We start from the raw sequence: 13,348 nt of genomic DNA on the forward strand, positions 1-13,348 counted from the left end.
TTTTAGACCCCTTATTTGAGAGAGAGAGGGCATGAATGGTGGAGAGGGACAGAGGGAGAAGTGGACTCCCTGCTAAGCAGGAAGCCTGATGTGGGGCTTGATCCCAAGACCCTGAGATCATGATGACCTGAGCCAAACAAAGGCAGATACTTAGCCACCCAGGTGCCCCTCCTCAAGCTATTCTAAGCAGATTTCTGTGCATAGCATTCCACTGAAGTAATTCTTGCTAAGGTCACCAATGTTCTGCATGTCACTATTTTTCAGTCTTCATTTTACTCGACTGGTAGCATTTGGCTTACCAGACACCATACTTTCCTGCTTTTCCTTCTATTCTCCTAGCTGATCTACTAAGGCTCTTTCTTGGTTAACCTTTGTGCCAGTTGTGCTTAGATGATAAATCCTCAAAGTTCAGTATCAGTCTTCTTGCTTTATAGACGCTCCATCAAGTCTTGTCTCTGCCTAATGGTTTCAATTACCATCTATAAAATGGTGACTTCCAAGTTTATCTCAAACACAAATCTTTCTGAATGTAGACCTTTATATTCAGTCATCTCCATGAATCTACTTTTGCTCCACTATAACCCATTTCTACACAGCAGCCAGACCAAATTAACATTGTTACCACCCTGCTTAACATTATTTTTAACATTATCCATGAGGCCTTGATCAGGTCTCTGCTTCTTCTGTAGTCTCATATTGGAATATTCTTTCCTGGCTCCCTATGCTCTAGCCATGCTGGCATTCCTTCAGTTCTTCAAATATACTATATGCCTTCCTAAATCAGGACCTTTTCAGATTTGGTATATGCCTGGCACTGTTCTAAGTGTTTTCTGTGTATTAATTCATCTAACCCTCACAAAAACCCTATGAAGCAGGTACAATTATTTCTATTTTATAGATAGAGAAACCGAGGCACAAAGAATTTGGCCAGGGTACCTAGCTATTGAGTTATAAAGCCAGCATTGGAATGTGGGCAGTATGACTGCAGTGTCAATGCTTTTAACCACTACACTTTGCCACAAATACTTTTACTTCTCCCAGGAAGCCTCTTTCTTCTTTTCTGCATAGATAATTCCTACTCAAATCCCTCAGATCTCAACTCAAACATTGCTACCTCAGGGAAGCCTTCTCAGCTTCGATATGTAACAGAAAACTCTGTTCCACAATGTCATACTACCCTATTTAGCATACTATCTCATTTTAGAAAATGATCTATTCGTATGCTTATGTGTTTGGTATTTGCCTCTCCTGCTTAGGCAGTAAGTTCCACCAAGGCAGAAATTGTGTCTGCTTTGTTCAACAATGTATTCTAACACAGTATCTGGCACATAATAGCTTTCAATATATATTTATTGTTGGAATGAATGGACAAATAAATGATTAGGAAGAAGTGTATTCTTGACAATAAAAATACACATAAAAAATAGCAAGGCAGAACGGAGTATGGCATTTTATAATTGAGATGACACTGTTAACAGGTAAATTACTTATATTTTCTACAGTGACCCCTGGGAGGGACAGAGGGAGGGAAAGGAGGAGAAGGGAAGGGAAGCTATAGACTTAACTGAATAGTAGCTATAATCACCAAGGAGGAAGGCCAGAGATGGAGTAAACACTACACAGCTGGGAAATTCTAGATTCCTAGTGGAAAGAGTACTATACCCTGGAAGGCAAGAAAACTTGACCCCTCCCCGCGCTGTTTCACACACACACAAGCCTGGGTCAATCCAATTACCTGCCTTCTCATCTCTCTACCAACCAGAGCTACTGAGCTGTTGCACAACCAGTTATATTGATACCACCACAAATGCATGCTCCTGGTCTGCTACCTCTTCCATTTCCATGATTACAAGCCTCTGTGGTCTCTTTGATCCCTCTACCCCATTATCTGGTTGCTTGCACTAAGAAGACCTTGTCTCCTACTATGCTGAGAGGATAAAGGCTGTCAGGCTGAAAACCCCTCAGTTCACCTTCTTCTCCCTCTAAATAATTGTCACTGTATTCTTCCTATCCTAACCTCTTCTCTTCTTGTCTTGGTGACAGGTATCCCCTCTACTGTCTAAGGCCAATCTCTTTTTATTTGTGCTCAGGATCTCAACTACTTAGAGATGGTCCCTTAGCAACTAGTTCCTATTCTCAGTTTCAGTCTCTCCCAACTGCTTTCTTCCACTTGATTCAAGTCTCTCCCATATTTTTAAACACAAATAGACCTGTATCCTTTGACCCTTGACTGTCTAGCTATTGCCTTCTTGAAAGAGCCTACCAGAATCCTCCACTTCCTTACCTAGCATTCACTGACCATCCCACAACAATCTGCTATCATTCCCCTGACCTTCTTCTCACTGAGGTCACCTTGATTAAAAAAAATGGACACTTTCCAGTCCTTATCTTACTTTATACCTCTTTATACATTTATACTTTTGATGGTTCTCCAAACTTTCTTCCTTATCTCCCACGATACCACTGCTTTTCTTCCTACCTGTTGACTCCTTCTTATCTTTTTGTTTTCCCTCTTTTCCTCATTCCTTAAATACTGCTGTTCCCCCTGAGTCCAGTCTTTGGCCTTCTTCTCTTCTTGGCCATTCACTCATTCAGCAAATATTTAAGAGTACCTTAAATGTGCCATGTACTCTTTGATCTCGTTCACTCTAATTTCAGATTCCATCTAAATGCTAATGACTCTCAAATCTGTATCTTCAGCTCAGACCTCTCTAGGTTAAACCCAAATGGCCAGCTATGTTTGAACAACTGTATTTAGATGTCCCCCAAGCTTTTCAAATCCAAAATGTCCCAAACTGAATCTGTTTCCATTTTCCCACCTGACCTTGTTTTCCCTCTTGTCTTCCCTGACTCAGTGATTGGTTGATCGTACCATTTAGTCAGTTGTCTAAGCAAGAAATCCGAGAACAACCTTGATTCTCCCTGCCTGCCCTTCCACATCAAATTTGTTACCAAGCAAGCTCTATACATTCTACCTCCTTGGGTTTTTTTTCTTTCTAATTTGTACCCTTCTCTTAATTTCTATGGCTACTGTCTTTAGTTCAGGCCATAGTTCTCATCTGGGTTATTACAATAGCCTATAGTAGATCTGTGGGGGATATGTTCCAAGACCCCCAATAGATGCCTGAAGCTGCAGCTAGTACCAAACTTTATACATACTATGCTTTGTATATATACTATATACTATATTTTATTTACTATATTTTATATATAATATATTTTTATACTAAATATAGTAAAATATATACTATATTTTATATACTATACTATACTATATACTATATTTTCTATATATACATACCTATGATAAAGTCTAATTTAGAAACTAGGCAAGTAAGAGATTGACAATAATAACTAATAATAAAATAGACCAATTATAATAATATACTATAATAAAAGTTATGGGACTGTGGTCTTCCCCACTCAAAATATCTTATTGAGATACTGCCCTTACACTTTTTCTTGTGATGATATGAGATGATAAAATATCTATGTGACGAGTGTCTAAGTGAGGTGAATGATATAGGCACTGTGACATAGTGCTTGGCTACTATTAACTTTCTGACGATATGTGAGAAGGAGAATCACCTGCTTCTAGACCATGGTTGATCATGGGTAACTGAAACTGTGGAAAGTGAAACCATGAATAAACAGGGGCACTACTATAATTTATTTTCCTACTTCTAGTCATACCCACTTCTAATCTACTTTCTCTATGCTTGCTATAGTGATCTCCCTAAAACACACATTTCACCATGTCACCTACTTATTGAAAATCTTTTAGTGGCTCCCCATAGCTTTCAGGTTGAATTACAAATTCTCCAAGAAGTCATATAAAGACTTTCAGGATCTGATTCTTGTCTTATCTCTCAGCGCTCACTTCTTTTTCAGTGAAATCTCCAATGCCACCCCCAAATCTTAGAGTGATGATAAACATGCCAATAGGAATTACTTTAAGGTTTTCCCAAACTAACAGAATGCTTAGCTCACATCTCTAAATCTCTGGTAGAGGAGAAGCTGAGAAATAGGAGCTCTATCATTCTACTCACATACTTATAATTTTTTCCATCAAATTTTAAAGCCCTTATACCTGTTGCTTCAGATGATTAAGTTCAGCTGTCTGGGGATCAATATTAACAACAGGTTTGTTCTTGATTTTTCTTGCTCTGTCAGCATAGCGAAGGGTATTTAATGTTTCTTCTAGATTGGAATCAGCAGGACTCACACAGGCTATCATAAGAGTATGGCTATTACCTCCTAGAGAATCTGAAAAAGAACAACAGGAGGAAATAAAATTAAACAAGTAAAGTGCAAGCAAAGCTATCCATTTGGGTTGGTGGCTTCAAACTCAGACCTCTAAGAAAAAAATTCTTAAGAATCTGCAAATTTCCTATTTGTGCCAGTATAAAAATACTAAGATTTTTGATGTGTAAATGATACAGTTTAGAATCTTATTCCATATGTCCCCATTCTTAAGACTGTTATTTCAGGAGTTAATCAGTTTAAAACAACTGGGGCCTGGCCCCAGTAAGTTAGGAGCCACTATTGGAATTAAACATTCTTAGGATGCCCCCTCTGGGTAGGTTTTAATTCTTCAAGGAATTCTGTTTAATAAGCACTAATAAACAGTAATCCAGTTTATTTTCAGGTATAAAGAACAGTTGTCACTCTATAGACTTCTTGGCTCTCAAAGGCATATATAAAGACATCTTTCCGTTACCTTAGAATCCTGCTTGCCAACAGGTCTCTTTCATCTTTATCAATTAGATAGCTCTGTATGTGATAGTCCAACAATCTGTTTCCCTGTCCCATCTTCACCTTCTCAGCACTATTATTCTGAGTTACTCATTTATTTTTAGAAACACTCTGAAGCAGTGCTTACCTTGAAGCAGTCGAGTCAACTTGGAATCTCTGTAGGGCACAAAGCCACCCTTTTTGTCATCTCCAAGAGCACTGATTACATTTCCCAAGCACAGGAGGCCTCGGTTAATATTAATACCTAATAGCAGGAAACAAAATTCAAATTGTTTAGTAAAGCATCGAACGTACACCTGCATAAAATAAAAACCACACAGAAATATTAAATCATCAATCTTAATGAAACTTCTTGATCCTATTCACTTTTCTGAGGACAAAGGTCTAAACATTGGGTATGCACATTGAATTTGCTGGCACTTCTTGCCCTTTTCCCATAGACACAGAAATAACTATCACCGAGAAATAGGAGAAATAGGAGCTATTTCACCGTGACAACAATCTTTGTATATTTACTTTTTTTTAAAAGTTTTTAAAATTTATTCATGAGAGACACAGAAAGAAAGAGAGGCAGAGACATAGGCAGAGGGAGAAGCAGATTCCATGCAGGACCCGATCTGGGGACCCTGGGACCATGCCCTGAGCCAAAGGCAGACACTCAACTGCTGAGCCACCCAGGCGTCCCTGTATATTTACTTTTTATATCCATTATCACATTTAATTCTTAACACTGAGAAATTAGATGAACAGCTACTTTATAATCATCTTGCTAAATTATTTTTACTATCAGTCTCACCTTACAGATAAGGAAACCAGCGCAGAGGTTCAATGACTTGTTTAAAGTCAAACAGCTGGTGAGTGGTAAGCCTGACATTCTATCTCAGGATTTCAGTTAAGTCCTATGCTCTTTCTATGACACCAACACAGGAATACATTATCTCTTGTTCCTTTAAAAGGGTTAAAGATTCTTTTATACTTCTTTATTTCCCAGCTTTTCTTCTTAAATCCTATAATAATCGCTGAGGTCCTTCTAAAGACCCTGATCTTCCCATGATTACGTTTTTTATGAAAAGGCTATATATAGTGGTTAAGTGCATGGGCTTTGGTGTCAAATAGACCTAGGTTCTAACCTGGCTCTATTACTGACTATCTATATGATTTGGGTTAAGTTCCTCTCTAAAATGAGGCAAATCTATCTACCTCATTGGGTTGTAGTGGGGAATTAAATAAGATACTTCTACAAAGTTAAATGATAAAGAAATGGGATCATTTTTGTTAATGCTACTCTACCTTTTAGTTACTTGGCCATACTTTGGACTCCCTTATAACTAGAAACAATCATATTTACAAGATCCTGAGCTCCAAAATTCCTGACTACATCCTAGTATCCTTTCGTTTCTTTCATGAATCCTGTTCTTCACCTATATTGTGACCAATTCACTGACACTTTCTTTTTTTTAAGATTTATTTTATTTATTTGAGAGAGAGTGTGTGTGTGTGAGTGGGGAGGGGCAGAAGGAGAGAGAGGAGGAATCTCAAGCAGCCTCCCCACTGAGTGCAGAGCATGACACAGGGCTCAATCTCACACCCCTGAAATCATGACCTGAGCTGAAATGGAGAGTTGGGGCACTTAACTGACTGTGCCACAGTAGGTGCCCCTACTGACACTTTCTTTTTTTTAAATTTTTTATTTATTTGAGAGAGTGAGAGAGAGTTCGTGAGATAGCACATGAGAGACAGCATGAGGGGCAGAGGAGGGCAGAGAAAGAGAGAGAAGCAGACTCCCCACTGAGCAGGGAGACTGACATGGGGCTTAATCCCAGGACCAGAGGATCCTGACCTAAGCCAAGGCAGATGTTTAACTGACTAAGCCTGCACCTCAATACTTTCTAATACTCCCAGTAGATCATCTTCTCCCAGGCCTTAAACTGGACCCTGTGACTGATCATTTCAGTTAGGCTTTCCCAAGAACTCACCTTCCTATCATGTTAATTCCCAGGCACAGGTTAAACCAACTCTCTCTGTGTGTGTTTCTGTGTGTGTATAAGTTTCCGTAGGCTGCAAAGCTGAAGAAAGTCACATAACCAAATAAACTAGTTCCATTCATTTTAAAACATTGCTATCTGACTTTAGCTGAACTCTTGGTCAATTGATAATCTTTTCTTCCTCATTCCTACTCCACTACACCAGTTATTCTAAACACTCATCATTTTCAAGACCGTAAACCTCCCTTCACTCTATTAGTGGATGATTTCAACAAATACATTGTGGAGATCAAAGTTTTCCACAGGGGAAGGTTTTCCCTCTCCTCACCTCACAGTCTTTTTTTTTTTTTTCCGGTACCGATTCCTTCTTCCCTCTCTTTGTTTCAGAGTAATAAATAACTACCTTTATTTCCCCTTCAGCCTCTGCTAGTTTCTGTTCCCTCCATTTTCTCTGGGACCCTGGATCCTTTGATCTTCTCCCTCTCCCTTAGACCTTCAACTTATTTTCCTTTCACGAATTCCTTCTTTTCAGTCTTTGTACATGCTCAAATCTCCCCAAACTAAAACAAAACAATCCCCTTAAGCAATCATCCCTTTCTTGTTCCTTTATTGCTAACCAAAAGGGATACCATTTTTCAGGGCCATTTATCCTATCAGGATGTGAGGGAGAGTCTGTTGAGATTTATCAAAGCTGCTCACCAAAACCTGTACTAATTCTTGTATTAGTTCATTCCTTTCTTTTCTTTCCCCTTTGAGCCCATAAGAACACTGGCCATCTTGTTGGCTCATATCCCATCTGGGATGTAAAAGAGAGACTGGAGATTTTTCCAACCTGCTGAGCAAAACGTCCATCTATAGTTTCATACAAGAACAACAATAAAAAGATCTAGATGAACCCTGAGAAGAATCTATGGCAACCATGATCTAAGCAAGAATGATACACTTGAGTATGCAGAGGCTGTTTTGTGTTCTTCAAATAAGAATTAGGGCTCTGGAATAGAAAGGAGCAAGGGTAGTGAATCTCTAGAAAGAAACCATCACAAAACAGGATTTGATTTCCTGTTGTTAAGAGATTTTAAAATGATAAGTTCTTGACATGGATGTACTATACATCATAACGTCTGAGAAGCACATGTTTGCAGAGATTTAAAATCTGACCAAGAACGGCTATGGAGGAAAATGTCCAGATAAAATTCTAAAACCTAAATTCTCTAAGATTGAGAATATATCAAACAAGGAGAGGATCAAGAATACTACTTGACATTTCTGGGTATTTATTTACTATGGCAACAAATAAATAGTAGAGATTTTAACTTGAAAGGGAAATATAACTTGCATCATGGAGGCATGTTGCAACAAGTTTCAGAACTAGAACAGAAGTAACAGGGGAGAAAAACCAGGTAGCAGAGAAATGCAGTAGCTCCATATAGAGCAGCTCTCAACTGGGGATAATTTTGCTTTTTAAGGAACATTTGGCAATATCTGGAAACATTTTGGTTGTCACAATTTGTGGGTGGCAGTGAATGCTACTGGCATATAGTGGGCAGAGGACGAGGATGCCACTAACATCCTACAAGGCACTGAACAGCCCCCAAAATTATTTGATCTAAAATGTCAATAGTGCCAGTTGAGAAACTCTTCTCTATAGGTGAAGAAAATATCTATGAGCCTAAGGTAGGTAGCCGAGTAAAATAGGGTGAAAAACAGAAGTAGTTTTATATTACTAATGTCCACCTAGTCAGAGAGAAAGGGAATCATCTGTTACTGCAATGTATCACAAAACTTACAGGAGTAAATACTGAGAAGGTATAGAGTAAAAGGGAATTTGATTAAGAGACAGAATCTTGTTCATACTCTGCCTCTGCCACTTACTCATAATGTATGACCTTGAACAAGCCACTGAAACTTTCCTTTATTCATAAAATAGCTGTATACATACCTTACCTCGTGGGACTATGATAAAAATCAAATGTGATCTACAGAGTGCTACCTACACAGAAGTTTTTATTAATGGGGTAGACAAACTCAAATAATTTGGTTATCTATCCACTAAGCTATGTGATGCTGAAAGCAGAGCACCTCATAAATTCCTAATGTACTCTGATGACAGTTTCGTCACTCAGAAGATACTATGAGTAAATAAGAAAAATGGCTGCTTTGGCCTTCAAGCCGACACACACGGGAGAGCTGATTATATAAGTAAAATGATGGGAATCTGTTTGTTGGGGACCAAGGGGCATGGTTAAACACTAGTATGCTAGCTGTTAAGAAAACAGATCTCCAAAATTCAGGATAAAGGACAGCTAACTTTCTGGGAGCAGGACATCTAGGGGAAAAAGGACAGAAGGCTTTCAAAACATAAAATGTAATTAATTGTCTAGTCACAAATTATTTCAATAAAATAATCAATGTAGCTTCATAGAAATCAATGTGGCAAAGAAACTCATACACAAAAAGAACACAGAGCATTATAGGAAGCTCTGTTCAAACACAGGAGATTGACTACTGGCATTTCTCTCCTCTTCCAACTAAAACATCACTAAAAGGAATTTTAAAAGTACTCACTCACAAGATCCCAGAACAAAGAAGAGAAATATCAGTAGACAGGAGGTTAACATATTTTTTAGAGTACAGGTGGAGAAGCAATAACTGACTTAGCAAGATGGAAGAAGCCTCAATCTAAAGAGCCTACAGGGGGACAAAAATGATGATAGTGATAATAACAGCTAAGTTTATATAGTATTTGCTATAAGCCAGACACCATCCTAAGTACTTTATACATATTAACTCATTTAATCTTCCCAACAGTCCTATAAAGTATGATTATCCCTACATTGACATATATGAGAGTTGAAGCACAAAGGGGTTAGGTAAATTGCCCAAGGTCACACAGCTAAGAAGTGGCAGTCATTATTCAAATATAGGCAGTCTGGCTTCAAAGTCCATGGTCTTAATCTCTATGTTCTATGGAAATGAGCTGATATGGTCACTTAGCACCAGGTACACTGGAAAGAGGACAGACTTGAGGCTGAAAATAAAGGACTAGTAGAAAATGTGTATACAGAACTCTGGAATTCTCAAGTCTCTGCCCCAGAGCCATGCAACTACTGTGTTCCCCATTCTCAATCATTCCTAGTCTACTTAATGGGATAGTTTTTCTAATACCCACACATTAAATGTTGACATTCTCTTGAAACTGTCTTCAGCTCTATTCTCCCTATATATACTCTCCCAAGGTTACTTTATACAGCCTAGAGTTTTAATAAAACTCTAGTAATGAGTCCCTAATCTGCATCTCCAAACAATTCCTCTTTCCTGTTGTCCAAAGCTGTATTTTGGCTACCTACTGAATAGCCAATGGGTTATGCCCACGAGGCCTTGAATGAAATACCAAACAAAACAGAATTCACCTTTCAATGCCAATCTATTTCACCTCCAGGACTGTTCCTTTTTATTTTCTCTCCATCTAACCAGTCATCCAACAAACAGCAAACCTGAGATATTCTGGACACTTTCTCGTTTCTCACCCCACACATCTGAGTCCTTTTCATTGAATACTTAGTAAATAGGTACAATGTTCTAGGCACTGTGCTAGTTACTAGACATACAAAGATGAGTAAGTCACAATCCCCACTCTCAAGGAGTTCATAATCTAAAGGGAGAGATGGACACAAACAAAAATAATTGCAAATATAACATTAAAGGAAAAGATGTGTATAGTAAAAATAGGTTCTTGTAAGGAGGAGTGGTAAATTTTACCTGGGAAGGTAAAGGAGGGTTTCAGAAAATAATTAAAACTTTGAGCTGAATTGTGAAGGATGACTAGAACAGTGCCAATGGAGGAGAGAAGGGTAGGAAAGAAGAATGTAAGGGCATTCCAGGGCAGAAGTAGCGTATGTCAAGGCACATATTTGTGAGGAGCTATGGGTAGTTCAGTATCAATACAATGTAAGGTATGAGATGGAAAGTGACAAATAAGGAGTTTAGAGGACAGCTAGGGAGAGATCATAAGTGCATGACAGATACGTAAGTCTCAGGTGTTTATATTTATCCCATAGGTCAGTGGTTTTTGAATGGTATTCCTCAGAACCTCAGGGATACTTCAGGGAATCGCAGAAATCCTTCAGAGTCTCTGCAACTGTAATTTGGGATTTGTGGGGGGGATTTGTATTTTTAAAGTTTTTTATTGTGATAAAATATGCATAATATAAAAGTTACCATTTTAACCATTTCTAAGTATACAGCTCAGTGGCATTTACATTTACACTGTTGTGTAACCATTACCACTATTTACAATTATTTTAAGCATTTTAAAAACTGCCTTTAAACAGCTCACTTCAATGTGCTATATTTCAAATCTCAATATACTGGAGTCTACCAACACATTATCTTGTGTAGCAAGGTTAATGAAGTTTCCTGCAGTCTTTGAAAATACCTCTAATATTTGTGCATACATTTGACCTTCATGCAAATGTGTATTTTTAGGTTGTGGCTTTGCAGAGACTCTTCCCTGGTCACATGCTCGTGCATGGAAAATTGTTCAAGTTATCCTATGGAAAATTGTTCAAGTTATCCTACCACTATACACGAGTTTGTAGTAAAACACTAGAGAGAGGCAGTTACTCAATTCACCCACTCCTCACTGCTTCAGTCAGGTGGGTAGTATCAAATGGATGTCACAATCTACATGTCCACTGATGGATGAATGCATATACAGAATTCGGTGTGCACACACACATACATATGATGAGATACTATTGAGCCAATAAAAGAAGGAAATCTTGTCTTTTGCAACATGGATGAACCTTGAGAACATTATGCTAAGTGAAATAAGTCAGATGGGGAAAGAAATAGTGTAGGATCTCACTTATACATAGAATCTTAAAAAGCTGAACTAGAATAGAATGGTGGCTGCTAGAGGCTGAGGGGTGGGAGAAATGGGGAGATGATTGTCAAAGAATAAAAACTTCCAGCTATTAGATGAGTAAGTTCTAGGGACCTCATGTAAAGCATGGTGACTATAATTAACAGTACTGTATTCTATACTTGATAATTATTAAGAGAGTAAATCTTAAATGTTATCACCACACACACACACACACACACACACACACACACACACACGGTAATTATGTGAAGGAACAGAGGCATTAACTAACCTTATTGTGGTAATCATTTCATAATATATACATGTATCAAATCATCACATTGTATACCTTAAACTTACATATGTTACATGTCAATAATATCTCAATAAAGCTGGGAAAAAAGATTTAATGAGATAGCACAGATGAAGAACTTAGCCAATGGCACTCACAAAAAAAAATTTCAGGGCTTCTTGTAAGCTTCGCAAGTATCCTATTAGGCATTTATAGTTATTACATAACATAAACTAGGAAAGCTACTAGTAGTGATACAACTTTGGATTTAAATGTTCTATCATTTGAAACTCCTGGATCATTTTAATAATTGAAGAGAATCCTGAAGTTGTAAAGTGGGCTGTTAAGAAGTGTTTATAATTCGCAACTACATATCAGTATGAATCACGATTTTCTTGATAATGTGTCACTAGACTGAATTATAGGAAAAATTAGAGCAAAACCTTCATTAAGATTCTGTCATCCAGAATCCCCATCATGTCATATATTAAGAATGAAGAATGTTCACTAGAGCTTAGTTTGTAACAGCAAAAGTCTGGAACCAATCTAAATGTTCATCAGTAGGGGAATGGCATAATAAATACAATGGTATATCTATATGATATATAGACATGAAAAAGTACATGGTAGAGATGTAGAAGTTAACATGGAACAACCTCCAATATATATTCATTCAGTGAAAAAAATAAAGGGTAGACTTGAATAGACTACCTTGTATGCTTCCATTTGTATAGAAAGAGAAAATATCTAGAAATGTGGATTAGGGATTTAGGAAAACAGAAGAATTTACTTTTCATTATACTGCATTTTTTAAAAAGTTATTTCAAAACACTTATTCAGATTCACAGGAAGTTGCAATGAAATGTCCAGGAAGGTCTTGTGGTGAATGGTAACATACTGCATAGCCAGAGTACAGTATCAAAACCAGAAAGTTAACATTGGCATAATCCCCAGAGTTTATTCAGATTTCAGCAGTTTTTACACGGTGTGTGTGTATGTGTAGCAGGGGGGGAGGGGGCCCATGCAGTTTTTTACTTGTATAACTTCATGTAATCATCACTAAAATCAAGATACAAAACAGTCCTATCACCACACGGGCTCTCTTGTGCTACCCTTTATAGCCACACCTATCCTCCCCCGCAGTCCCTAACCTCTATCAACCATTAATCTGTTCTCTCCTATAACTGGACTATATCAAGAATTTTGGTTTTGGTTATTACAAACAGAGCAGCTTTGAACATTCCTGTACAGATTTTTATGTGAACATAAACTTCCTCTGGGATAAATGTCCAATAGTGCAATTACTGTATTGTTTGGTAAGAACATATTTAGTTTTAGAAGAAACTGTTTTCCAGAGTGACTATAGCTTTCTACATTCCCACCAGCAATCTATGAGAGATCCAATTTCTCCACATTCTTACCAGCATTTGGTATTATTACTATTTTTTC

At 37.8% G+C, this 13,348-nt stretch overlaps 1 protein-coding gene across 4 annotated transcripts in view; it reads right to left on the reverse strand.

Annotated features, from left to right (window-relative positions):
* The window catches only part of KIF4A (kinesin family member 4A), a 118,270-nt gene that overhangs the window by 73,224 nt on the left and 31,698 nt on the right, over window positions 1–13,348 (reverse strand). For all 4 annotated transcript variants that reach the window (XM_077888409.1, XM_077888411.1, XM_077888412.1 and 1 more), the window contains 2 exons: window positions 4,883–4,999; window positions 4,091–4,266 (listed from right to left, as the gene is read on the reverse strand). In XM_077888409.1, coding sequence (XP_077744535.1) covers window positions 4,091–4,266; window positions 4,883–4,999 — 293 coding nt within the window. The remainder of the gene's footprint in view (window positions 1–4,090; window positions 4,267–4,882; window positions 5,000–13,348) is intronic.

The sequence above is a fragment of the Canis aureus genome, chromosome X, assembly GCF_053574225.1.
Source record: "Canis aureus isolate CA01 chromosome X, VMU_Caureus_v.1.0, whole genome shotgun sequence".
NCBI classification, from domain to species: Eukaryota; Metazoa; Chordata; class Mammalia; order Carnivora; family Canidae; genus Canis; species Canis aureus.